Here is a 27,925-nt window from a genome sequence, read left to right as displayed (position 1 = left end):
GACTCGAGCGGAACCCTCCTCACTCGAGGAGGCATTTGCTCTCGCACTTCGTGAAGACTACGTGGTGGCGGCGTCGTACGCGCGGGCAATGTCCGCGGAAGCTCAAGAGTCAGCTCCGGAGCCGATGGAGATCGACGCGATTGACGCGTCGAACAACCGCCGTCGTGCAGTCCCTCGTGCGAATGGTGGTCGTCCCAGTCGATCCCTCACTTGCTTCCGCTGTCGGAAGGTTGGACATCGCGCGGCTGAGTGCCGCGCGCCCGCGCCAGTGCTCACGCATACTGCCGATGCCTCTCCTACCGATCAGCCAAAAAACGGTCAGGGTCAGTAGGTGCGGGGCGGCCTACTGGCTGGAATGGAGGTCCGGGTCCCCCGGTGGCAACCCAACCTTCTAGCCCTCGTGTGCTACACGCACACTTCAATGCCACCACAGCGTCGGGCGACTCAAGACTGATCATCATCAGCCTCCATGTCGCCGGCGCCCGACGTCCACTACGCGCGCTTGTGGACTCAGGAGCGACAAACAACTTCTTCCGTGAGTCGTCTTTGTCGACGCTACCCAGCGAAATCGCTGTCCGCAACGGTCGCGGACAGGTTGTAGTCAAGCTTGCTGACGGAAAGCCGCGCCACGTCGCGCGGCGCGAGATTACGTTGCCGTACATTTCGACGGCTTTCGCAGCAATGACGACTTCCTCGTGATTGAGATGAACTACGCATTCGATTGCATCCTGGGCATCCCGTGGTTGTCACGGTATCAACCAGAGATTGACTGGTTGGCCCGCTCGGTTAAACACCGCAGCGGTTTCGACGTGAGCGAGGTGTTCACCCACCTCCTGGTTTCCCAGAAGGACTGGCCCCACGTCACCGTCGTGGACCGGTCGTCCACGACGCAGGCTGGACACAGAGTGAGCGATGGCCCTCTCTGCACGGCTTGCGCAGTGCTGTTGCACGAAGACTCCTCGCCGCGAGGCGAGGGCAAGAACACGATGGCGGTCGAGCAGGGGCTCCCGCAATACGAGCAAGCGGTCGAGCATGGGTTCCCGCAGCGCACAACTGCGGTCGAGCATGGGTTCCCGCGGCGCACCACAGCGGTCGAGCATGCGTTCCCGCAGCACAATATGGCGGTCGAGCATGGGCTCCCGCAATGCGACACGGCGGTCGAGCAGTCGAGGCTCCCGTCACCCGAGCCGGTGGTCGAGCAGTTGGAGCTCCCGCCGAACGACCACGCGGTCAAGCAGTGGCCCCCGCGTGTGACCGGCACAGTCGAGAGTGAGCTTCAGTGCCTAGAGCGGGGTGATACATCGTCCAGCGAGAGCGATTCTTCCTCCTCGAGTACACACTCGAGGCGCCGGGCAAAGAAGTCGAAGCGCCCTCATTTGAAGCCACGACGTGAAACTGCACCGAGCGGCATCTCACAGACGGAGTCGGTCTGTGTCATTGAGCACGTGGACGACGGCATGGACCGTCAGCGCACCGTCGATCTTACGTGTCCACTTCGCGACGCTCAATCGATCACCCGGCTGCCAGGTCTCTCCTGGAAGAACTTCCTTCGTGGTCTCAAGGTTGGTGAGGTTGAGCAGGTCTGCCTGATCACAGACACGTCGTCTACGCCACTCGAAGGGAACACCGTCAGTGATGACGACGGACCCACCCGTCCCAAGAGCGCCGAACCAAAGTCCGCTCGCGAGGAGCGATTCGCAGCGCAGTCCTGGGAGTCCTTGCGCGAGTCTGGTAATCCAGTGTACGAGACCGTCCGCGAATACGCGGACGTCTTCCCCAATAAGATTCCAGCCGAACTGCCTGCCGATCGAGGCGTCCGCCACGAGATCGACCTCGCGCCCGGTTCGAAGTACTGTGTGACGCGGCAGTGGCCGCTGCCGGGAGACCAAGTCAAGGCCATCGACGACTTCTTCGAGAATCGCCGTAAAGCAGGTCACGTGCGTGAGAGTGTCTCTCCACATTCGAGCCCAACGTTCTGTGTGAAGAAGGCCACAGGCGGATGGCGCATCGTTCATGCCTTTAACAAGTTGAATGATGCGACCATCCCCGCGCAAACCCCAATTCCCCGGAAGGACATGGTGCTCGACACCATGGCGGGCAGTGTCGTCTTCAGCGCCATCGACTTGACCGATGGATTCTATCAAATCTTGATGAGACCGAGCGACATCCCCCTGACAGCGGTCAGCACCCCAGCGGTATGCTCTGGGAGTGGCTTGTGATGCCACAAGGCTTGAAGAATGCTCCCGCCACGTTCAATCGCATGGTCTCCCATGTGCTGCGTCCGCTTCGAGACTTCGCACCGAGCTACTTCGACGACATCTTCGTGCACAGCCGCGCTGAGGGTGGTCTCAGCGCGATAGAAGTCCACTTGAAGCACTTAAAACAGGTCTTCCAAGTGATGCGCGAGAACAAGTTGTACGCGAACCTGAAGAAGTGTATCTTCTGCGCGCCGGAGATTCCGGTGCTGGGCTGCTTCGTGGGCAAGGACGGCGTTCGCGCCGACCCGGAGAAGGTATCCTCTATCTGCGCATGGCCGACACCAAAGAACCCCACTGAGTTGCGTCAGTGGTTGGGGCTAGCAAATTATCTCCACAAGTACACGAAGAATTACGCCGGATTGATCCAGCCCCTCTCATCACTCCTGAAAAAAGATGCCACATGGGTCTGGTCACCCGCGCACCAAGCCGCCTTCGACTCAGTGAAGAAGAGCCTTGCTGAGGCGCCGAACCTAGCTCTTCCCGACGACTCGAAACCATATCACGTCGTTTACGACGCGAGCGACTTTGCCATCGGCTGTGCGCTGATGCAGTTTGACGACGAAGGACGTGAACGGGTCGTCAGCTATCAGTCTCGGCAGATGAAGCCAGCGGAGCGCAACTATCCTGTCCACGACAAGGAGCTTCTCGCGATGCGCTACGCTCTGATCAAATTCAGAGTGTACTTACTCGGCGAGCAAACCTTCGCAGTGTATACCGATCACGCATCGCTGAGGACAGCGATGAAGAGCCCTCATCTTTCCCAGCGAATGGCTCGCTGGTTGTCGTTCTTCTCCGAGTATAATTTCGTGGTTCACTACAAACCCGGCAAGAACAACATCCTTGCAGATGCTCTGTCTCGTCGTCCAGATTACGACCCACGCGATTCGCTGGGTCGACAACCGCTGCATGATGAAGACGACGAAGACAACTGTGCTATGTGCTTGGCGTCGGGATTGAACCTGACGAGCGTGTCTTCAGAAACCCCACTCCGCGACGAAATCCGGACTGCGTATGAATTCGATCCGGTCTATTCGAGTATTCTGGAACATCTCCGCTCGCCCAGTGAAAAGACACTGAGTGCTTTGTCCCGCTCCACACGCCATCAGATCGATAGGTATCGGATTGAAGACGGGCTGTTAACGTACAGCATCGATCGCTTCGATGCTTCGCGTGTAGTGGTTCCCAACGATCCTGACTTGCGCTCGCGGATCATCCACGAGTTCCACGATATCCCCCTTGGCGCTCACTTGGGCCGTGAGAGGACATTCGCCGCAGTGTCGCGCGACTTTTACTGGCCCCACATGTATAAGTGGTGTGCAAGTGGGTGAGGACCTGCGAGATCTGCCAACGCGTGAAACCGTCCGCGTCATCGCAGGCTCCCCTGCGTCCCTTACCAGTGGCCACCGAGGCATGGCGCTCGGTGTCGATGGACTTCGTCTTTGGCCTCCCACCCTACTCCGCCGGGCGCTCCGGTGTCCTGGTATTCGTCGACAGGTTCAGCAAGATGGCTCACCTCATCCCGGTCCCGGATACGATCACCGCGGCCGATACCGCGGTGCACTTCGTGGATGCAGTCTTCCGTCATCATGGCATGCCCGAGTCCATTGTTTCGGACCGCGATCCGCGGTTCACGTCTGCTTTCTGGACGAAGCTCTTCGAGCTATCAGGGACAAAGCTGCTGATGTCGACGGCCGCTCATCCGGAGACGGATGGCCAAACCGAGCGAGTTAATCGCGTCCTTGAGGACGTACTTCGCAGCTATGCGACGTCGTTTACGAGCTGGAGCTCGTTCCTTCCGCTTGCTGAGTTCGCGCTGAACAACGCGGTTCACGCGTCGACTGGCTTGACTCCTTTCTTCGTCAACAACGCTCGGACCCTCGCGTTCCAGCTCTCCTCGCCGTGGGCCGTCCCACGGCGCCGTGTGGCTCCACTCTGGGTGGGGGTGAAAGAGGCGACAACCACTTTGTGACAACTCCGGTTTCGAACCCACAACCGGTTACCATACCGGTTGCCGACAAGCCTTCTGCGCCAACACCGGTAATGGACCCTCAACCGGTTTCCATACCGGTTGCCGACTCCTCCTCGAGTGCAGCCTCATCTTCAGCGACTGTTAACGCAGTGACACACGCCCAGGCCAGGAAGGCCCTGACGACTCCCCGCGACGCAGTGTCCCCTCTCGCCTCGTGGACGAATCGTGCCCTGATCAGTCCCGGCACCGCTAACGCGGTGTCTCCATCAGCGAACTACGCGCCAAAGCAACCGGCACATCCGGCTGATAACACCGCTGTCTCAGACTTCCTCCTCCAGCGCCAAGCAGTCACCCGATACGTCCGCGACGCACTGCAGACGGCGGTCGACAAGCAGAAAGATACCGCGGACAAGCGCGGCTGCAAACACACAGTAAAGTTCGCGACAGGAGATCGAGTGCTCCTGTCGATTTCAAGAATCAGAGACTCTGCGGTCACCAACCTCGGCGCGAGTAAACTCGCACCGCGCTTTATTGGGCCATTTACGGTGACTAAGGTTATTGGCGAGGCTTACACACTGGATATCCCCACGTCGCTGCGGCTACATCCGACGTTCTACGTCGGACGACTCAAGCAATACCTGCCCGCTACGATTCCTTCTTCGACTCAGTCTCCTGAGCCGCCGGCGCATATAGCGCCGCCCCGCCCGACGCGCGCGCCGAACCATCGCGCCATTCACACCAGGCGCCTGCTCCACCGTCCCGCTCTGCAGACTACCATGTACCGCGCGCTCAAGAAGCCTCACGCGCGCCAAGAATTCCCGATTCGACTGACGAGTCTCAGTCGCAGTCTCACGGGCCTTTGCAGACGCGTCCTGGGCCTCCTCCGCCTCCTGATACGCCGTCCAGAAGCTCCCCGTGAGATCTTTCTTCGCGGGCTCCTAACCAGAACGTCGGTCGTATCAGCGGGACGGTCCCAGCTGGCGAGATACGCTGGATAGTCGAGAAGATTGTCGATCACAAAGACCCGCCCCGTCGGTCGGGGCAGCGCCATGTGTCCACCAGTCGCACGGCTCCCGCCGCGCGCCGCTATAGGATACGATGGCTTGGCTTTCCGGCGGACCAAGATACGTGGGAGCCCCGCGCGAGTCTCCCTCGCGATGTCCCAGATGTGATCCAAGAGTACGACTCCAGTCTTCCTGCGCCGGAGAGCGCCGTTAATAATCACGCGGCGGCCGAGAAAGCGATCTCCAGTTTACACGACCACGCGAACGTGATCGAGAACGACGCTGCTGGCGATCGCGCGAGCGCGACCGAGAACGACGACCCGAGTTCTCGTAATCCCAACGGAGCGGCGGAGATGCGCTTCGTCGAGATGAGTGTCGGCGCGAGCCGGCGCGACTAGCGGCGCTGGCCTTTTCGGACAGCGAGCGACGGTAACGCTGGATCCAGGCGTTCTCGCGATCACTGAGCGGATGCTCGGCGACATGGGCTCTCCACTCGTCCGTAGTCGGGCGAGACGACACACACCTCCTGCAGCCTTCAGCAACTCGCACGTAACAGATGCGGTCGTCGGCGTTCCAAGTGCTGTCGCAGATTCGTACGCGCAGCTCGCCCAAGGAATGGCCCCCGATGATTTCTTCCCGGTATGCGATCCAGTCGACGAGATTCTCTTCCTGCGCTTGCGTCCGGTTCCAGCGCCGGATGAAGGCGCACCACGACTCCTGCAGCGCACTGTGGTCGACGCCGTCCACCGGCTTCTGGCGCAGCGCACGAAAACGCCGGAAGAGTTCATTCATCTCGTCCAGAGACTCCGGATCTTGCGCTCCGGAGATGCCATACAAGGGCCAGGGTCTCAGCGCCTCGTCCATCACGCGGGTGCCGCGTGCCGCGGTCGTCGCGCTCGTCAGCGATGTCGCCGTCGCTGGAATCTGCTGCTGTTGCTGTTCCATCGTCCGCTCCTGTTGTCTGCTGTGCAAGTCGTGTTGTACTTCTCCTGCGTGGCGCAGGATCTGTCTCGTCCCCGCCTCGTTCGTTCCTGTTGGCCACGATTTTCTTCTCGTTTCCCTTTTGATTGATTTGTTCCCCGCCCGTCGCTTATGTTGCGTAAGTGCAACTTTAAGAGGGGGGTGATGTAGTGGGCCACACCATTACATAAGTAGGTAGCTTTATATTACAAAAGTAGGTGCAGCAGCACACGGCTAGCGTGTGCTGAACTGCCGTCATCCTATTGGTTGATATATGGGGAGCCAGACCCATTATCAGCCAATAAGGGGTTGACGTGTATTTGAGTGGTCAGGGCAAGCTGCCCTGGACCTAAATAAAAACAGAGTTGATTTTCCTTCAGACTAAGCACTTGGTTTCACTATCGCGGAACTTGCACGCTTCCTCATTATTACGTGTAAGCTAGTAACGGACACTCTAGGCCCGTTACACTTTACTGCTTGGGGGGTCTTAAAGCGCTCCGTTGCCCAACGAGCAAGTTCGGAGTGAGAGCATGCAGGATCTGACTTGTGCTTCTCGCACAAAGACTGCTTTTGTGGGAGATGTAGGAGGAAGGGTGATGTCCCATTGTCTTTGGCGGTAAAAATCAAAGTGTGTGTTTGTATGAAGACGTCCGATCCAAAATTTAAAATCTGATCGATGCGGCGTGTCATCCCTCGGCGAGGAGGGGAAAACCGCTGAGGTTAATTGCTAGGGTGGTGATGGGCAAAGGTAATTGCGCATCCGATTTGCGTAATCATAAAATCTGGCAGGGTATCGACTGATACCGGTGCCGAATTGGGGGTGCACGACTGTACAGACTCCGCCCAGAAACTGAAAAGGGTGGACCTTCAAAGTTCCCCCAGGTTATAAATTATGTACCGAATGTGTAATATCACAATGCAAATGTCTCACATTTATTTATCAAATAAAATGTCGCTCATTCTCACTTGGTGTCGACGCGTGGGCAGAGGGTTGTTCTCCTTCTCCTCTGAAAATACTATCCCGCTCTTCATAAAGCAGTGGCGAATTGTCTCTGGAGTGATATCGTCCCATGCTTCGTCAACCCACTTCATTCTTTGCAATTGGTCAACGTAGTAGATACCCTTTCCCTCCGGAGCCTTGTGTGGCATCGACTTGTCAGCCCTATAGTGCTTTAGGCTCGCCATAATACGCTGGGCCTTCTTCGTAATGAGCCGACGAGAAAGACAGACATGAGCACTCCGACGCTCCATCACAAACTCGCCAAGCTGGATCTCAAGCTCCGGGCAGCGTACACGAGATATCCGTCCTTTAGCGGTGGTAGCATTTTGAAGTTTAGCCTTGATGATTGCTGCGTCCCGCAGGACCCTAAAGATTGTAGCATCGGCTGGAGGGTGCGAAAGCTCGAACGCATGTAGCGCCCAGCGCGCCAATTCGGACAGTGTCATGGAGGGACAGCGACAATGTTTTTCAATAAGCTTGCACTTCTTGTTGATAGTTAGCCAGAGACCTTTTGTGCCTTTCGTCATGTTCTGCTCTGCTCGAAGACGTGCAATGATGCAATTGGCGGGAGGATTCGAAATTCAAACAGTTAGTGTGAACCACATTTGCGTGAGACAGACATCACCTCCTGAATATGTTAATCCTGATACAGCCGATTTTGAAAGGTTATAAGCAGGAAGTAGTTTTGTATTGGAAGCCCAAATCCGAAGATCCGACTGGCTAAAACAAACTAGGTGTGGATTTTGTAGAACGCGGCAAAATGCCGCGTTTAAAGGGTCGTTTTCCCACCCTCTTTTGATAAACAAGGGTCGTTTTCCCACCCTCTTTTGAAAACATGTCAACCGCGGCAAAATGCTGCGGCTGACCACGAAAGGGTTAAGACTATATAATTCGCATGGATTCGCAGCGACAGCTATCGTTCTAGAAGATAGTCGAAGCTAGTGGCGATCACCTAAATGACCCACAATATTTGTCGGACATCATAGATAATCTGCTCTAGAATTCGGCAGAATCCTTCGAGAGTGGATCTGCTGACTTGAGTAAATCACACTTGCGGCGATGGTACCCTTGTAATGGTACAGCTCTTCCTCCGTATATTGAAATAAAGTGGCTTCCCGATGGATATAACTACAAAGAGGTTTTCTGTTCCTAGAGCTTTTTAATAACTTAGCAGGATGAACGCAATGGTAAATTGCTGCACGTCCTCCTCGGCTCTGCCCCATTGACTTTGTGTGTCTCCATGTCTGCACCAGAAAATCTTCCGTCGATTCCCGTCGCAGCACTCGGATTTCGTGCACGACATGAGCTTTGACTTCTACGGGAAGCGCTTAGCCACGTGCAGCTCGGACCGCAAGATCAAAATCTGGGAGGAGCACGGTCAGGACTGGCGCCTTGAGTACGAGTGGAACGCGCATCAGGCCAGTGTATGGAAGGTGGAGTGGGCGCATCCAGAGTTCGGCCAGATCCTGGCTTCTTGCTCCTTCGACCGTACAGTGTCTATTTGGGAGGACCAGGGCTTGTATCTCAACGTTTCAGCGTCCTCCACGGACCCAGCGGCCACGAATGGGGGGAGTCCATCCACCAGTTCCGGCAGTAAGGAAGGATGGCGCAACCAAGCGCAGCTAGTGGACGCCCGGGACTCGGTACACGACGTTAAATTCGCCCCCAGGCATCTGGGACTGCGGCTTGTAGGTCGGCCGTGAGTGTTGGACTTTTATAAGCAGGTACTGAGCGAATATTTATTCCTGATACAGGCGACAGCATCAGAGGACGGCTTTGTGCGTATGTACGAGGCCATCGACGTTATGAACTTATCGCATTGGCCGCTGCAGGAGGAGTTCCTAGCTGACAAGGACGGGGCGACGTGTGTGTCGTGGAATAAGTCGCGATTCGATGTCCCAATGATCGTCGTAGGCGGCAACAGCGAGGTGGCCAAAGTATGGGGATACAACAACTCGTACCGCCGGTGGCAGGTCGTAGCGGAGCTTGTAGGCCACACAGACGCCATCCACGACGTTTGCTGGGCTCCGAATATGGGGCGCACGTCGCACTTATTGGCAACCGCCAGTAAGGACCGTACCGTGCGTATTTGGCGTCTAACAATTCAGGAAGATGATCACTTGCAGGCAGATGTAGAGGAGGTGGCACGCAAACACCATCACGACTCGGAAGTCTGGCGCGTGGAGTGGAACGTTACTGGTACGATGCTGGCTTCTTCAGGTGACGATGGCACTGTGCGTATGTGGAAGAGCGACTTTGAAGGCAATTGGGCCTGCGTGAATACGATCTCCGGAGACCTTGGCCCTGTATTGGCTCCACCCCCGATGGACTTGCAGACAAGTTAAGAAATGAGGGAGATCAGCGAGAGATACAGTTGCTGGCACTTAATAATGGAAAGCTCCTACTAAGTATTGTTTTATACGAAGCATATCCTCTACAAGGCTTGGGCGCGACTCAGCCACTGCTGAAGTGCTGCTGGACCTCGTCCCTGCGCCTCGATGAAGGCGTTAAGTGCGTCGCGAAAGTCAGCGATGCTTGCCAGTCCTATGGGTGTGTACCTCACGCTCTGTGTGGCTTGCTTCCAAATGAGTTTAAAGTCTTCGTCTAAAATTTCATGGCCGATCTTCTGAAAGAGTCCTCGCAGATACTTTTGGTCGCGTGGTTCCGCAAACTCGGCATTAGCCACGCCACTTGAAGCGAATTTTTCTGGGTACAACAACGCCTGAGCACTAACATCATCCCCATAGTTCTGTCCATCAGCAACTGATCGCCGTGCTGGCGCTGGAATGTCACTGCGAATTGTTGGGATACCAAACAACCGATTGTCTGCTGTGGTATTTCTCCAGCCATGATTTACCGCGCGGCCCAGGTCTGGATCTGGCTGCTGCTCTTCAGGTGAGTACTCTCCCTGGATACACAGCCAGGCAGAATCACTATTCTGCGTTATGATTCCAAACACGTGGTTGGTGGGCAAAGTGTCGGTCTCGGCAGCGCCCAAATGTCTAGGCTTGCCCAGGTGATCGTAGAGTGTCCGTCGATCCTCGAGATGCTGAGGTGCGACAGCAGGAGGGATGATACTTTCGTTCATCTCCGGGTTTAAGATCTCAGCCACCTCTCCGCCAATCTGGCCGTTGCTACTACTGATGGGTTTGACACCAAAGCGGTGTCTGGCTCGGTCGATCTTTGCTGCTTCCCATCGGTAGTTTCGATTCTTTTGCTCACCAGGGGCGACCGACCCGTGCGATCGCTTGTAGCGTTCTTCATCCTCCCGTTTATTCAGTAGTCTAGCAGATGTTGAAGGATGGAGTAGCTCCTTAGCAGATTCACAGAATGCCCCCTTCATACCAAACGCAAACTCGGTTTTTTGCGTATGTGTTGGTAGTTTGTGGCCTCTGGAGTAAGATTTGCCGAGTGGCTCTCGTTTATGACTAGCGTAGTTGGACTCGAGCTTACCGAGGTTAATACGCTGGAATTGCGTGGCAGGTCCGCTGACAAGCATCTCCGGTACGTGCTCACTTCCAGTAGTAACTTCGCCGAACTTGGACATGGGGTCGACTCGACTTAGATCATTGATGAGACCGGGATGGGCGATACGGGCGCCTGGTTCGGAGAAGTATGACTTGCGGAAACGTCCAACTTTTTCAGGGGTGCGAGGACGATGCGGAAACGTCAAGCAATGCGCTGTCGTATCGCGTTGAGGCGGAGGCACCCAGCCAGCAGGCTGAACAGCAGCATACAACAAACAATTCAAAACATCAATACTTATACACGCACTATGGCCAACCTAAATTGTTGAGCTCGACAGCAGCATACCGGTGGTGGCGTGTGGCTCATGGCTAGATGGGGGGCGGCTTGGGCTGGAGGAATTGGAAATTGCCGACGGAAGGGACCTATTTCCATTTGACCTACGATATCTCATACGTTTGGTTGATCACATCTCAGAACTGTCAACAATGATATCAGGATCTTAAAGCGTCGTGAATCACTTGCTGCTATGGCCGACGAGGATCGGCGTTTTCGCCGTTTAGCAGTGCAGTTAGGTGTCCCCAGACACGTTTTAGGACCGGTAGACACAGCAGAAGCCTTTGATGCCCTCTCTATTGGCGTCGAAGCGGCTAGGCAGCAGCGCGAAGGCGTAGACGGAGACCATGAGGTAGACAAGGAGATCGACATCGAGGGACCAAACGACGAGGAAGAGGAGGGAAATGTTGGAGAGCTCTCGCTAACTCTTCCGTCTGACTCAGCCAGCGAGGGGCTGTCTAGTGACCTGTCGCTCCCGCACTCGTTCGGACACTACGACCAGCTACCCACAGGACGCGGCATCTCTCGCTTTGATGATCATTTAACAGCATTGTCACCCGGTCAAGTACCTTCTGGTAGGACTAACAGACTGCAACAGTCTCCACAGCGAGTAGCTACCATGGGGGCCAATAGCGCGTCATCGGAGGCTGTTATGAAGCAGTTCTATGAGATCCAAGTCGAGAATGTTAGGACGCAGCTGACGTTGAGTGTACAAGCACAGAAGGAGCTGGAGAAAGTGCTGCAACAAGAACGAGCTGCATGGCAGGCCAAAAAGGCCGAAATGGAGGTTTATGGTCGAAAGCTGGAGGGTGTTGCTGCATAGCTGGTAGAACTTAACTATGTTTGTTGCTGTTATGAATTGTGCATGCAGCTTAAGTGTGGTGAGGAACGAAATGGGCTTGAGAAGGAGCTGAAGCAAGCTCGAACGGACCTAATGGCTGCACAAACGCGACTTAGGATGGATAAAACCCACATTGCCAGTCTCGAACGCTGTCGACAGGAGGTGGAAACTCTGCGAAAGATAAGCAGTACAGATAAAGCCGCCGCTGCTGGTGCGTCAGATGAGATTGCGCGATTGCAGCGTATCGCTGAGGCGAAAGAGAGGAGGCTGCAGCACGAGTTCGAGCTGTCCGAGGCAACCCGACTGGAGCTGGAGAACCAAATCAAAGCGTTGGTTGACCAGATTGACGGAATAAAGGAAGAACAGCGGCATAACGAGGCGATCTACAGCGATCGAAGAGTTTTCCAGAAGGAGTCTGAACGTCTGAAGCGAGATTTGCAAGTGCTACAGCGTGAGCACGACGATCTCCAGTCGAGTTTCGATGAAGTCTCAGCTAGCGACAGCGGTTTACACCAGAAGATTGCGCTCTTGACAGCCGATAAAGCGTTCCTACAGGACGCCAAGACGCAGCTGGAAGATCAAGTGGCAAAACTGTACATATTACAACAGGAAATGCAGGCGAAAGTGAAGTCGCTGCGGGAAAAACATGATGGTAATCTCAGTCAAAATGTGCAGCTACAGAACGAGACGAGACTGCATTTTGAAAAGAAACTAGACGACGAAATTGCCAAATTCATGGAGTTATCGAGACGGGAGATCGAGCGGATCCGCAATGACGGCCAAGTGGTCTACGAGCGTGAGAATCGACTGTTGAAAGTAGCCCGCGATGACGCTCTGAAGCATGTGGATCTGCTTCAAGCGCGCTTGGATAGCGTGCAATCTGTGCTCGATGAAAAGGAACGTTGTCATAGGATAGAGGTGATGTTTTAGACATTTTGAGCTGTTGTTCCTGCGTGTAGATCCTGGAAGCGACTCGGTTGGAGAGTACGCACACGGCAGCAATGGCTACAGCTCATAACGAGCTCAAGATGAGGCATTTTGAGGCATGGCAAGCGCAGATGAGATGAGTTTTATTCGCTGGAACTGATATTCTCATCGTTGCTGTCGACCTCAGATAAGCCAGCTGAAGTCGACGCTAGAGGACAAGGCTAGGGATGGTCGAAGTGCCAGACTGGAGATCGAAATGCTTGCACGGAAAGTAAGGTTCACGTGTGTGCGTTTGGTGCGTTAAAATTGATGATGTAATGCTGCAGGTGGAGGCGCACAAAGAAGAATTCGCGAGACTGGAAACGACATCGACTACACGTATCACCCAGCTAGAAGCCGCTCTGGAAGTTGAGGTGAGCTCAACTAAACTAATTCTTCGGCCTGAACGTTTCTGATCGATATTCGACTTGCTTGGTGGCGCAGCACAATAAGCTGAAGGAGTACGAGCTACTAGAGATTGACTTGGACGGGGCTGTGGTCCAAACCGGCGAGATCGCTGCTGAAGGCGAAGGGAACCATGCAGATGGAGGTGAACCTTCTTTGAAGCTGCTAGAAGCAATGACCACGTTTGAGGCGATCCCGACCACGACAAAGAGACGGGTAAGGCTGACTGTGAGTCCGAATAAAGGCCAGAAACTTCTTATCACTTTCATCTCTCTGTTATCAGTTCCAGCAGAGCGTGCTACTCGCCCAGAAAGTTGTCAAGTCGCAACGAGAAGCGATCGCGCTCGAGCAAAAGCTGAACGAGGCGACAAGCGATCGTACGAGACTCCAACGAGAGATCACAGAGCTAAAGGCCAAACTAGTGACTTTCCACCAGCCTCAGTCGTATCTGGTAGGGGGTTCAGAACGTTGAAATGTTAGCTCCGCTTGTACTCAGATGCGTTTGCTATTCCAGCTCGACAAGTTAACACGGCGAGAGCAAGAGCTTCAAAGTGCAGTGCGGAGATACAAGGAGACCCAGTCGCAGCTTCAGCAGCTAAGAGCTCAATTTCAACAGTCCCAGGAGGCAAACTCGTCACTGCAGCAGCAACTCAAGCATCTTCTGTCTTGTCGTAGAGATCTCAGTGCGCTCAAGACCACAGTTCAACTGCTTAGAGGCAAGATCCAAGCCCACAACCACCAGGAAGAGCTTAGACTTGGAGATTACAAGCTTCAAGTGGCACAAAACCATTATTTCACGACACCATCAGATGCTGTCGGCACTGTTGATCCAACTTCCTCTCTGATGGTATCTGCATCTGCGAAGGCCTCTCCACCGCCGTCTATAGCCTCGAAAATGACCCAACCGCCGACCCCACAGCGCCAAACGGACGAGTTGAACTCCGTCCGAGCTGCATCTGAAGCATCCGGCTCCTCATCAAGCATTTCAAGCACCCCGAGGTGGTACACGAAGCTTCGAGTGCCTGCACAGCAGCAAACACAGCAGTAGATGGCAGAACACTCGAGCGCTACCCACGCGGTTTAAAAAAACCGATGCTCGTAGTCAGGGGCGTTTCTAGACCAAAAATATGGGGGGACAGCCTCCATTTGTAAGTAGATCCGCCACTGCTCGTAGTCGTTGCCGCCTTTTGTTGGAACCGAGCTCAAGTGGTGATGCAAGTCGTGTCGGCACCTAAATTGAGAGAGCCATCCTAAACACTTTTTTTTTAACGAACACAAAAAATAGGATGAGGAGCGCCACAGACGCAGAAAGGGTCACCAAAAGAAAGAGCAGGACACCACACCAAAAATAAGTGTCGTTTCGCAAAAATCTTTTCTCTCCACAAATAGATATCGTTAGCCACTACTACTAAAATAGTTAAGAGCTTTCCACAATCCTTGGGGGTCAAACGAACAAATACATTAATGAGAGCTTATGCAATGACCATCAGCTCGATCCGAAAAGGGACGAGGAGAGGCGGGTATTTCTTGACTGCTTGCTGCTTGTTTTTCCAAATACGAAGTGAGACGTGTGGTCAGCAACAAGCAGGAGCAGTGTATACCGGTACCGTTTCGGTATACCGGTACTAAAAACTGGTGTGGAAAACACAATTCCCTTGCTTCGCTCTGCTTCGCTAAGAAAATTAAAAATTAACAGCATTGTGAGTGGAGTATCGATACAATGGAGAATGATCACGGCGGCCGTACAGGACGTCTTCCGTGGCATGAAGTGTGGAAATCTGGTGATCCTGTCCCTTTTGATAACTTTCTGGCAGGATTGCCGAGCTTTTCACGGCCAACAAGTGAGCTACACCACTGTACAATTGATCACGTTGAGCGCTACGAAGATGAGCTGGCTGTAACATGGCATGAAATGCGGTATATTGTAACTAAATGCAAATCACAACGCTGCAAAGCTACAACACAAACATGCACTTGTCGCTATAAGATCCTGGAGTGTCAAGAAAGTGACGGAAAAATTATATTCGAGCAAGGGGATCATACGATGGCCGACGATGCTCCACCATCCCCCATTGCATCTAAGCTGACCGCCGAGATGAAGTCCTATCTAGATGTCAAGCTAAGTGACTCTCCGTCTATGGTAGCGCAGGCACTGTACGCATTCTTGTGTCGTGAGATAAGGATGGGCGTATCGGCGGATCTACCCCGCAGCTTGCACAGGTCCAAAACTATCAGAAAGGATGGCGGCGTAAAAACCGACCGGATAGTATGGACCCCGTGCTGGAGATTTGCCGTCAGCGAATGTACGGCAGCGAACGTTCACATTCTTGGCAAACAGACCCAGATGCATTGCTATTATTGTGCGACACAAAAGTTGTGGACGACGTTGTGGAGCCTGCTCTCGGCGCGGGGTCTCAAGGCAACCCATTTCGCATTGGTGTGACGTGCAAGCGGCTTTTAAAGCGTTATGTTGAAGTGCATCAGGACCCGTCTCTAACTACGCTACTGCACATGGACACAACACACAGCTGTGTGAAGCAGAAGTACCCTGTTTCTGTATTGGGCTTTTCAGATCGCAGTGGAGCCTTCTTGCCAATTGTGTACTGGTGCACATCTCAAAGGCGCAAAGAGGATATTGTTTGGTACCTTTCCTGTTTAAAAAGTGTCATATTGAAGGAATTTGGGGTGCCATTCTCGCCTGACTTTGTCATGATGGACGCAGACAGAGCCCAACAAAACGCCTGCACTGCAGAGTTTCCTGGAACCACCATTTTGATGTGTTGGTTCCACGTAAAAAAAAAAAACGTGGAACCAACACATCAAAATGGTGGTTCCAGTGTGTTTAAACATGCGCATGATGCAAAGCTGGATTTGATTTCGGTAAAGATGATTTTCAGGAATCTATATGATTTGCACTTTTCACGCGATGAACAACAGTACATTCGAAAGAGAGAATTTGTTCTGAGATCATGGCGCGGCGCTGGTGAGCTAAGTCCTCGTTTTCGGCGTGTTTCGAACCACATTATTTCTCAATGGATTACGGGGGCTCGCTTTTCGCGTTGGCAAGTTTACCACACACCTACAGGGTATGCTACGACCAACAACCCGTTGGAGCAATATCACAAAACTTTAAAACTTGTAAATGACAGTCAGCGTGCAAATTCTGCCGAACTCGTTGTTCGCTTGGATTTATCACGTATTGCGCATGTATCATCAAAGATGACTTTTGTCGATAGAGCAATCGTGTCGAAAGATTGCTTGCTGCGTATCGAAGGACCGACAAAAAAAAGGTGTGGGATGCAGAAGTGGTACACCGTGTAAAAGATTCGGTGCTCGTGCGTGTGGCTCAGAAGCCCGCTGGTTCTTCCCAGGACAGTACATTTTAGGACTCTGTACTACCTAAGTCAGCGTGCACGTACGAATCTGAAAACTACGCAAGGATCATGTGAGAAAACATGCCAACCGGTGGATGGATCGTAGATGCAACAGGTCGCACATGCATGTGTCTCTGCCGGAACAAAGCTGGGGTTTGCTTTCATGTAATGAAAGCGACTCAATTTGCTGGGCTCCCTTGCCCTGGAATTCCCATGCAGTCACAGAGATTTGAGCGTCCAGTTCACCAGCAAAGATCTGTGCGGAGATCGGCTACGGATGGTGAAGATGCAGCTATTGTCGCAGTGGGGCCGGAAGCAGGCTTCCCGTTGTATGGTCCAGCGACGTTGGCAGATAGCCAGGACATCACTGATACAGAGTGTACCAGAGCCGATGCGCCGCGCAATGCGAGTGCTGGTCCGGTAAGTCACGCCGTGGGTGTAGTTGCTGCTGCGGCCAACCAACGCGAAGAATCTTTCCTTCATTTGCCGCGTTTGGAGACTTCAGTCACTAATACTCTGCGTAGATCCCATCGGTCTAGGACTCCCACGCGTAGAGCACGTGAGGAAACGGCTCAAAACAAGCGTAGACGCAGGTAAAGGATCGGCCTTATGTTTCGAAAAAACAGACTCCGCTCCGATCATTGTGAGCCGATCATACTCTATTGCTCTCTACGTAACATCTGCCAATCATTTTTCTCTTTACATCCATACATGCACTTGCACTGCAAATTGCAGCTCTTGTTTGTTCCCACATTTAGGTTTTTGCGCGAGCAGGCTGAGAAGAGTCCGAATATGTGTGATTGTTCAGCGCCTTGGAGCCATGAAGATCGCGCAGTCGTCGCCGGCGTTCTCGTCGTCTTTCGGTCTACGCACGTTCGCCAACGCGACTGCTGCGTCGCTCGGCATCGACAAGCTCGGCGTGACGAACGCCAAGACGCAGGTGCACCGCAACCTGAGCTACGACGAGATCGCCGTCCACGAGGAGAAGAGCGGCGAGGGTCAGTTCGTCAAGAACGGCACGTACACGATCGACACGGGCAAGTTCACGGGCCGCTCGCCCAAGGACAAGTTCATTGTGGACCAGCAAGAACATTTGGTGGGGTGACATCAACCAGCCCGTGAGCCCCGAGGGGTTCAACGAGCTGTACGAGACCGTGAGCGAGCACTACGACCAGAGCGAGAAGGTGTACGTGTTCGACGGGTACGCCGGCGCCAACCCGACGTCACGCAAGAAAGTGCGCTTCATCACGGAGCTCGCGTGGCAGCACCACTTTGTGATTAACATGTTCCTGCGTCCTCAGACCAAGGAGGAGATTGCGGACTTCAAGCCGGACTTAACCATTGTGAACGCCTACAAGGCGAAGAACAAGAACTACAAGAAGCACGGCCTCAACTTGGAGGTGTCTGTGGCCTTCAACATCGAGAAGGACGTGGCTGGGATTGGTGGCACGTGGTACGGCGGAGAGATGAAGAAGGGCATCTTCTCCATGATGACCTACTGGCTGCCGCTTGACGGCATCATGGCCGTGCACTGCTCGGCCAACAAGGGCAAAAACGGCGACACGGCTCTGTTCTTCGGTCTGTCCGGCACAGGCAAGACGACGTTGTCGGCCGACCCGCACCGATACCTCATCGGCGACGACGAGCACGGCTGGGATGATGAAGGAATCTTTAACTTTGAAGGTGGGTGCTACGCCAAGACCATCAACCTGAGCGCCGAGAACGAGCCGGACATCTACAACGCCATCAAGCGCGATGCTCTGCTGGAGAACACGTACGTGGACGCCGAGACCAAGGAGCCGGACTTCTACAACACGTCCAAGACGGAGAACGGCCGTGTGTCCTACCCGATCTACCACATCCCCAACCACGAGCCTACCTCGAGCGGAGGCCACCCGAGCAACATTGTGCTCCTCACGTGCGACGCCTATGGTGTGTTGCCGCCCGTGTCTAAGCTGAGCGACTGCCAGGCCATGTACCACTTCCTGTCCGGCTAGACGCCCAAGGTTGCCGGTACGGAGCGTGGCGTGACGGAGCCCACGGCCACTTTCAGTGCCTGCTTCGGTGCCGCCTTCCTGCCGCTGCACCCGACCAAGTACGCGGACCTGCTGCAGAAGAAGCTGCAGAAGCACAACACGTCGGTGTACCTGGTCAACACCGGCTGGACCAGCGGCGGCTACGGCGTGGGTAAGCGCATGAGCATCAAGGACACGCGCGCCTGCATTGACGCCATCCTGGACGGCTCCATCAAGAACTCGGAGTTCTCGGAGGACCTCAACTTCGGCGTCTCCGTGCCCAAGAAGCTCGGCGAGATCTCGGAGAACGTGCTGAATCCGCGTGAGGCCTGGAGTGACAAGGAGGCGTACGACGTCACGGCCAAGAAGCTGGCCGGTATGTTCCAGGAGAACTTCAAGAAGTATGTGTCCCCCGGCGTGACGGACTACTCCAAGTTCGGCCCCAAGCTGTAAGTTAGTATCAGGAAGGCGGCTAGAGGGCGTTGCCACACAATCAAACGTCGTCTAGTTCTCTTGAACCACCAAAAGTAAAGAAGAAAAGGTTTGAAAACAGGTCGTTGGTTGCCGTTGTTGTTAGGACAGTGTTCCTAGTAGGGTAGATCGGTGTAGTCGACCGACAGTGTGGAAGACAAGAGTGTGTTTTACTTGAGTGTTCGAACTGGACGGAGGCCAAAACTATGAGCTGCGTTTCACTTTGTATCATTTGTGTCGTTGGGGTCATCGAGTGCCATTTGCATCGAGCCTCGCCGTGCCAGCTTGCGGTGTTTCACTAGCACGATGCAACAACGCTTTGTAGGTCTTTTTTTAAAGCACAAGTACTGTACAAGCATGAAAGGGTATTTTTTTAACATGATCATTGAGATCTGACACTGTTAGTGACAAAGAAAGTCGGACCATTTTGACCACAACCTCCACTCCGTCCCTCATCTTGTAGTCATTGTCGGCTGCAACGATGGCCGTGATGCAGCCAAGAGCAGATTCATCCAGTTTTTTCAGATGAAGCTATTCGAACCGAATTGCCACCGACAGTTGAACCTTTAAAAACCAGTGCGGCCACACGTGGACAATGCTTCCATACAATACATTTACATTTAATTCGCAAATGCGGATCTTCAGCGGTTGAAGATAGCTACGTTCTTTCCGTTCTAAGTCACAGCAACACATATAGGGATCTAAGTGCCATTACTAGTGTAGTTGCGATTGTATGACACTGAGCTATCTCAGTGAACGTAGTGTTTTTATGTTTGAGTTGGTGTGAAGCTCCTTCACATCTTGCATGTGTTCGTTTCTAAAGCGATACACTACCATACAGATGGTGCTTGCAATCCGCCACTATTTTGGTGCTGCTGCCCCCCCCATCGTGGGATTACTCATACACTAACGTGTGTACAGTCACTTTATTAGTGTTTTGGTCTGCTCCTCCTAAATTGACGAGAAAAATGGTGTCAGCAGCAATGACATGTGTTGAATATGTTGAAATCCAGATTCGTGTTAGTGACGTGGAGTACGGAGACAGATAGTCACACTTTGGGACGCTCAAGCTGTCGCGGTCTCCTTCTCTTGTCGGGGTCGTGTATCTTGTGAAAGCCGACGTAGGAACTTAGACGTATTAGATGTGTAAAATATACTTGTTTCTTATTTGTTTTTCTTGAGCACTTCTCGTAAAAGAAGGAAATTCACGACTGAGAGCTCTCTCACCAGCCCTCTAACTTGCCAAAGTACCTCCTACCAACACCAGTACCTCTTGTTGTCGTTCGTAAACGGAGTCAGTGTACAACTGTCTGGACTCCTTCGTTCCATTTTAGACTAGGGACGAGGTAGTCGGCGACGGGGAACGAGGCTGATCGGGCCTGACACTCTTCTTACGCCGCTCGCTAAATTGACGTAGACAGTCGTCCAGAATAGCGAGTCCTTCCTCTAGCCGAAGACCGTGACATTTCTCCTTGACTGCCGCTCGGAGTCCTCGCCGAGCCTCATCTTTTCCAGCAGGTCCAATCGCCGAGTCGACCGGCAGATCTGGAACGATCGACCTCGTTCCAATCGAAGTCGAATCCGAATTTTCTTGCGCCACCGAGGTCGTACCATTAGGACCTGCACGCAAATGGTCGAGGCTAGCTCTCTCTCTCCTTTCTCGTAGCTCCTTCCGACTTTCAAGCTTAGCCCAACCCTTTTGTGCGGCCTCAATTCCAGAGCCGTCGACAGCCTTCACTCGCGACGCCCAGTAGTACCTCGTAGCGTGGATATAACAGCCCAGTACCAAGACGAACACGTTCCCAATGAGACTCGCGACCGAGAATTCCAGTACCTCGTCCATCACTAGGGTAGCTAAGGCAACACCCATCCAACCACATAGGGCACCTTCCACGCCTTCGTCAAATACTCTAGGCGTAAAACACAAGCGACATTAACAGTTGTCCCACCAGACACACGCCCATCAGGTACTCGCCCACTCGATCGATCGAGGCAACTGTAGCCTCAGCTATCGCCTTTGTGTAACGACAGCACGACGTCCACACAAGTTGCATCACATCTGGAACGAAGAGACAGATCGAGTGGTGCCATGCCTCACACCATCTGAGACACAACAGTCCGAAAATGCCGAAGCGGGGTTCATACTTTCGTAACACAGCCATGGGAACGAGGAACATCAGCGTGACCAAAGTGCACGCATATTCTCTAGGGTGCAGCTCTTGAACGTTGGCTCCACGGACGGTAGTGAAAATCGGTCACTACAAGTATACCAGAAGAAGCAGACGGTGGAGCCACAGTCCACCAGGCTCGCACTGAAAGCCCATCCCACATTGCGTAAAGGCGTCGTGACCACCCACGCTACTATCCCAGCTACGGCGCAGACCACCATAGCTCCTGTTTCGATTTCCAGGAACGTCACGACAGGAGCCGCCGCTTCGATCCCATCAAACCAGCTCCTCAGCACTTCCATCATTTCAGACTGGCACAGCGTCAGTTAGGAAAGGTCACCCCGGCGTCGTCCGTTGACACCCCTTCCCAAGTGGCGTCAGTGTCACCCAAGTCGTTTCCTTTCAACTCGTTCCATTATTGCACCCTGTCGCGAGCGTCCTATTTCCAACGTCCGTCAGCCACCATCCGAGCCAATGCGACGTATCCTTCAGTTTCCAACAATCTCCACGTAGAACACCTCCCAGCTACAACTTCTCAGCTGCCAGCATGTCCAAGCGCCTCACTGTCGCGGAGCGCCGGCGATTCAAGCGATTCTTCGACGCGGCCCTAGAGTACGACGAACATGGAACGCCAGGGGACGACGCTAAGACCATCAAGCGGGAGTTCTGGGACGCGTTGAAGGCGCACCTGGGCGGCAACGGCCTCTCCACTGGTCTGGAGCACATGGAGCGGTTGGTCGACGATCTCCTGGAAGGTCGACCCTCCATCGCATTGCGCGGTCCCGTGGTTGCGATGCCGTCAGCGTCAGGAGTCTCGCCCGAGTCGTTCACGCCTGCTAAATCTTCTACCTCCTCCTCCACTTCTTCGGCAAAGAAAACTGTTCGCGGTAAGCGGAAAACTCGCAACGGGCCACCCCCCATCAAGTCGTCTAAGAAGCTGCGGAGCAGTGACAAGCCTGACAGGCCGACGTCTTCGCTCGTTCCTTCTGCCGAGTACAAGGCGCTGGTTGACTTGAACCTCGACGCCCCAGACTCTGTAAAGGCTGCCGTCTACTTCATCTTGGCGAAGGCGGAGGCGGCCGGAAAGAAGCCTTGATGTATCGCTTATCCTTGGACTGGGCGTCCGCAGTGGTACAACCCGCTTCGTTTCCGCGCGATCTATCGGGGTCATTGGCGCTTCTGGATGTCTCACCGTCGGGCGTTCTGGGAATGGGCCCTGTACGCGCCTCTGGCGTCGGAGACGGCGCAGAATAATCGTCGAAAGGCCAAGATGCGCGCCGTACAGGCTCGTGTAGCCTTCCTCAGTTTGTGCATTGAAACCTGGTGCTTCTACGGATTTCTCACGCTCCTCGACAAGTGCCCCCTGATGTTCTGGATGGGAGGTCAGCCCGGTCGCGACAACAAGAAGTGCCTGCACTACGACGGACCTCTCGCGGACACGCTAACTTCGCTCGAAGATAAGGATCCGGAACGATACCAGGCTACCATCGACAACGCTCTAGAGCCCGTGCAGATCGACGCGTATGGGTATCCGAGTATCCGCGTCCTTTTAGAGACGACCGAGGCCTTGGTCCCTACGGCCAAGCCGGCCAATCGACTCTCCATGGTGACTTTGGCGCGCATTCGACTTGATCTTCAGTCTTCGGCGACGCCTCGTGACACCTGGGTAAGGTCCACTAGTGACGAGCCTTGGAAACCCCTTATGGACAACGCCCTGGTGAAGCAAACCAGCTGACTGTCACAACCGAGTTGGAGAGTGGCTCGTACCAGCTCCCCGAAAGTAGGGGACCGACCAAGACGGAACGCCGACGCGCCGAATGGTCCGATCTCGAAGAGGATAAAGAAGACGAGGCCAAGGCTGCCGTTCCAACTGCCACGGTCGTGACCTCAGCCACTGCCGACTCTCAGAGTGCCGACGACGATGCTGACGACGGAGAGGACGACGACGAAGAAGCTGGGAACGACGACGAAGATGACGACGAAGACGAGTACAAACCGGAGGAAGACGACGAAGACGATGACGAGGAGAATAAGGCTGAGGACGACGACGGGGAAGACGGCGAGAAGGTCGTTCCCAAGAAGGTTTCAGCCGACAAGGGGAAGACCACCAAGAAGTAGTCTCTTATTCGGAGTCGTTTTCATTCCTCGTTCCTTTTCTTGTTTCTTCGTCTCGAATACATCCGTTTAATCGTCGCGTTACAAGTCTTTATCGTTCCTCGATGCCCAGCCAGTCGATATCGTCTCTCGTGACAACATTTTCTCGTTCCAACTTTGTCAATCCCGGGCATAACCATCCCGCCAAAGGGTCTTGAGCTCTGTTGATACCCCCTGTCACTTTCCCAGTGTCCCTTTTCGTAGCGTTCCAATATGTAAATGCAAAATACAGCTCAGTGTCTCGAGACTCACTTGTTTTCAAACACTAACAAGAGTGAAGCGGTCCAGCTCCACTCGTTCCAACCAGTCAGAGGACCAGTTAGAGCAACACTTCCGCGTCGTCCACATCAGCGTTGGCCTCGACCAACCTGACGCTCCGACGTATCTCCGGAAGACCCTTTTTCTTGCAGTCTACTTCCTCAAAGACGCTTATCATGGTTCCGAACTCGGGGAACAAAGCAGTTCGGGGTAACCAAAAGGTCTCGTACGTAGCCGTCAGCACTAGGTACTGCAGCTCGCCCTTATCCACTCTCTTAGCAATGACGTCCACGATGGGCGACGAAACGCCGGTGAAAGCTGTCTTCTCACCCCCGATAGACACTCGTTCTACAAAACTCGACTGAGGCAGATCTTCTTCTTGTAGTGGTCCAGCCTCCAATAGCAATTCGTTCTCGGCTTCATCCTCGATGGTCGCATCATTACCTGTCTTGTTCCTAGCTGCCACATTCTCGCAGGTAGCACTCTCACTAGCCACATTCTCGGCTATTCCCCTAGGTACTTCGTCCGCAAATGGTCGACTCCAGCGACCACAGAAGCGTTTCAACCGATTCACGTTCACCGCGACGACCCTGTCGGGGTGTTTAAGGATTGCGATTTTGTACGCATTCTCCCCGACTTGGCCGACAATACGGTACGGACCGTACCAAGAGAACGCCAACTTCTTCGTCTTGTTTTCGCCCACTTTTGCTCTGAAGAACTGATAGACCCAGACGGGATCGCCTACTTCATACGTGACCTTGACTTGTTTATTCAATCGCTGCTCGTGACGATCTTGGGCCTTTAATAGCTGTCGTTCCACCAGGGGCCTTGAGTCACGTAGCGACAGATACAACTTTCTTCGGTACGAGGCAATCTCGTTGCTTTTCCAGTCCTTTCCGGTGTTGAGGAAGGCCAAGTCGATCGGTAGGACTGGGTCACGACCATACAAACTGAAAAAGGGAGTATCTCCAAGACCTTCATGATAGGCAGTCCGATAAGCCAATAAGACTCGAGGCAAATAGATATCCCAATCGGTCTGAGTTTCGCTCACGAACATCTTGAGCATTCCCAACAGTGTCCCATTGAATCGCTCTACCAATCCCTGAGTTTGGGGGTGGTAGGCGGCTCCAAACAACTTCTTTATCCCTAGCGTCTAGTATAATGATCGTGCCAAATCTAATGTGAAGTTCGTTCCTCGGTCACTAAGCAGTCGTTCCGGAACGCCGTGACGGCAAATGACACCTTCGAGCATAGCGTCCACAAAGGAAATCGTGTCCAACGACGCCACCGCGAAAGCTTCAGCCCATATCGTGAAGTAATCCACAAACACCAAAATATACTTGTTCCCTCGTGGAGTGACCACTAAAGGACCGACGGCGTCAACCACCAACAACGAGAACGGTCCCGATAACTCCTGGATCGGCATCTTCTGCATTAGACCAGCTCTCCAGGGTCTCCGACCTTTACCACTACTACAAATGGCACATTCTTTCACGTACTCGACCACGTCCTTTCGCCATCCGTGCCAGTAGGCATGGCGCCTTACTTTGTCCAATGTCTTCGTCTTTCCCAAATGAGCAGAGAATATGTCAGCGTGACAATAATGTAGAGCTGTCTCGATAAACGGTAAAGGAACGACAGGAACTGTCACCGTCCGCGCAGGACCGGCACGAGCCCCTAAGTGCACGAGACGCATAAGGACCTCGTTCTTCATCAAGTGGTGCGGGGACATCTTTAGCACCGTCACCCTCAGTTGCGGATCCAAGGCCAGCGCACCGTCTTTCAGCAATGCTCTCATGGCACGCATCCACGGCACCCGCTCTTGTTCTTTCACAAACTTGTCGTAGTCCGACCCGAACACGTCGATCGTGGAGGGCAGGGAAGGTGGAGCGCCAGCTTGTAGTTCTTCCTCTTGTTCTTCCTGGGTGAGCTGATGGCAGAGACCGCCCCTTCGGGCTGCTCCCCGACTGGAACTGAACCGTCGGTCACGTTTGAGCCCTCGTTCCCATCTGAAACGATCGCTCCAAGTCTGTCAGGCGGATCGTTCCTTTCTTCGTTTAAGAGATCATTCATCGTGATGGCCCCTATCGTTCCCTTTCCGGCGCGATGATATGGCCTCGACAAGCCGTCTGCGTGCCCCACGGACGTTCCTGGCTTGTGATACACTTTAAACCTCAGTTGAGACAACTCCGCAGCCCATCGTGCCAACTTCGCATTCGACGTCCTTGTGTTGTCACTAAAATTCCACGTAAGGGCTTGATGATCCGTATACAGGTCAAACTCACCGTGATCGAGATAGCACTTGAACTTTCGTGTCGCCCAGACGATTCCCCAGCACTCAATTTCGGTGGTGCCACAGGTCTTGTTGATCCAATTTCTTTGAGATCCTACCAACATCTTACTCGCGTAGGCAACCGCTCGGTCACGTTTGTCGACCTCCTGCATCAGACAGGCCCCTACCACCAAATGGGACGAATCCACATAGAGCTTGAACCTCTTGCTAAAGTTGGGATATATCAGAATAGGAGGTTTCACCAAAGCCCGTTGTAGTTGTCGGAACGCCACTTCGCAATCTTCGTTCCACTTGAAGTCCACCTCTTTCTGCTTTAGTCGTTCCAAAGGGGCGGCAATAGCAGCAAACCCTGGTATATAGCGTCAGAAGTAGCTTGTTAGTCCTAGGAAAGCACGAACGGTATGAAGGTCGTGCGGCCTTTCAATATCCATCACTGCCTTCGCTCTCTTGGGGTTCGGGTAGTATGCCCGTAGGTGTCACGATGTGTCCCCAGGAACGCTACTTGGTCACGTCCCCCAGTGGCACTTCTTCATTTTCAGCTTAAAGCCCGCCGCGCGGAATCGTTCCAACACTTGTCTTACTCGGATTAGGTGAGTAGGAAAATCGTCACTAAACACCACACACTCGTCCAGATAGACGAGGCACGTTCTCAACTTCAGGTCGATTAGGACGTTTTCCATTAGTCGCTCAAACGCAGGAACGGCGTTGCATAACCCAAAGGGCATAACAAGCCATTCGTAAAGGCCAAATTTGCTCGTAAAAGCCGTCTTCTCCATACTGTTCGGTTCCATCGGGACGTTCCAGTATCCTGAAGCAATATCCATAGTGGAAAACAGCTTGGCGTCTCCAAGGACGTCCAAAATGTCGTCGATCAACGGCATCGGGTAGCTGTCCTTGACCGTGACCGCGTTGAGCTTCCGATAATCAATGCAGAATCGAATCCCGCCGTCGGGTTTTCGAATCATTAGTACGGGGCTAGCCCAGGGACTGTTTGAGGGTCTGATCAGGCCAAGCTCGAGATATTCTTGGATCTCAGCCTCCATTACGTCCCCTTCTGCCTTCGGGACTCGATAGGGCGGCTGCTGGATCGGCACGCTCGTTCCCGTATCGATACTGAACTTCAAAAGGTCCGTGCGCCCCGGTTTCTTTGACGTCTCTACAAATAAATCCTTCAGACCTCCTAGCATCTCGGCAAATAGTCGCCTTTGTTCCGCTCCCAGCGACGAATCTTGGAAATCCACTTTAAAATCGCCGTCTTCTTCGTTCTGCATTGCGGTGGCTATCTTAGCGTCAGCGGGTCCCACTTTCGTCCCTTCGTTGTTGCCAGTGGCACTTATCGCTGCGCTTACTTCATTCGTCGTTCCACTTCGGACCTTCGTTCCAAAAGCTGATTTAGGAACGAGAGTTACAGCCGCTACGTATGCACCCGACGGAATTTCAACTTCTTCTGTGAACGCGTTACAGACCTCCACTAGGGCCATCCCATTCCTCACGGTGCACAGTGTTCGGGCCACTCGCAAGTTCTCATCGGTCCCGGGAAGGCCTTCTACCAGAACTGTGGAACGATATTTTATCGTCCCACGAATCTTAGACTTGACCAGCGCCAAGTGACCAGGCTTCAAGCGAACTGCTGAAGTCGTCGTGACTGCATAAGTCTCCTCCACTCTCGAGATGCCCAACGGGATAACATCTCCCGTCCCTTTCAGTGTCATCGTTTGGTCTTCGAGATCCATTACTGCTTGGAACGAGCGCAACGAGTCCGTTCCCAAAATGGCATCCACGAGCAAATGGTCAACTACCACAAACGGAAGAGTCATATCGATCGTTCCAAGTGTTATTGGAAGTTCGACCACGCCACGTACACGAATTTCATGTCCCGAAACGCTGTCTAGGCTTCCAGTGTAGGGCTTGAGGGGATCTGACGCGCGACCAAGCCGTTTCAGCACTCGCCTGTTCACGAGACTCGCCACAGCGCCCGTGTCTGCCAA

At 53.7% G+C, this 27,925-nt stretch overlaps 5 protein-coding genes across 5 annotated transcripts; 4 read left to right on the top strand and 1 right to left on the bottom strand.

Annotated features, from left to right (window-relative positions):
* Positions 1–8,337: 8,337 nt before the first annotated feature.
* On the top strand, positions 8,338–9,536 carry PITG_20611 (nucleoporin-like protein; the record flags this gene model as incomplete). The annotated part of the gene is made up of 3 exons (XM_002895574.1): positions 8,338–8,378; positions 8,445–8,879; positions 8,946–9,536. 3 exons carry the CDS (start codon positions 8,367–8,369, stop codon positions 9,534–9,536), a joined length of 1,038 nt encoding a protein of 345 aa, XP_002895620.1.
* Positions 9,537–9,625: 89 nt separating this feature from the next.
* Positions 9,626–10,690, bottom strand: PITG_20610 (uncharacterized protein; the record flags this gene model as incomplete). Its single annotated transcript, XM_002895573.1, has 1 exon — positions 9,626–10,690. The coding sequence occupies one exon, from the start codon at positions 10,688–10,690 to the stop codon at positions 9,626–9,628; it is 1,065 nt and encodes a 354-aa protein (XP_002895619.1).
* A 596-nt stretch (positions 10,691–11,286) lies between these two features.
* PITG_20609 (uncharacterized protein) lies at positions 11,287–12,865 on the top strand (the record flags this gene model as incomplete). The annotated part of the gene is made up of 3 exons (XM_002895572.1): positions 11,287–11,779; positions 11,879–12,751; positions 12,803–12,865. The coding sequence occupies 3 exons, from the start codon at positions 11,645–11,647 to the stop codon at positions 12,863–12,865; spliced, it is 1,071 nt and encodes a 356-aa protein (XP_002895618.1).
* Positions 12,866–13,016: 151 nt separating this feature from the next.
* PITG_20608 (uncharacterized protein) lies at positions 13,017–14,459 on the top strand (the record flags this gene model as incomplete). The annotated part of the gene is made up of 7 exons (XM_002895571.1): positions 13,017–13,031; positions 13,087–13,173; positions 13,244–13,297; positions 13,367–13,420; positions 13,488–13,655; positions 13,719–13,904; positions 14,070–14,459. 7 exons carry the CDS (start codon positions 13,017–13,019, stop codon positions 14,250–14,252), a joined length of 747 nt encoding a protein of 248 aa, XP_002895617.1.
* Positions 14,460–17,398: 2,939 nt separating this feature from the next.
* On the top strand, positions 17,399–19,145 carry PITG_20607 (phosphoenolpyruvate carboxykinase; the record flags this gene model as incomplete). The annotated part of the gene is made up of 1 exon (XM_002895570.1): positions 17,399–19,145. One exon carries the CDS (start codon positions 17,862–17,864, stop codon positions 18,573–18,575), a length of 714 nt encoding a protein of 237 aa, XP_002895616.1.
* Positions 19,146–27,925: the final 8,780 nt, after the last annotated feature.

This window comes from Phytophthora infestans, genomic scaffold, assembly GCF_000142945.1.
Source record: "Phytophthora infestans T30-4 supercont1.155 genomic scaffold, whole genome shotgun sequence".
NCBI lineage: Eukaryota > Oomycota > Peronosporomycetes > Peronosporales > Peronosporaceae > Phytophthora > Phytophthora infestans.
This window is presented reverse-complemented; position numbering and strand designations above follow the sequence as displayed.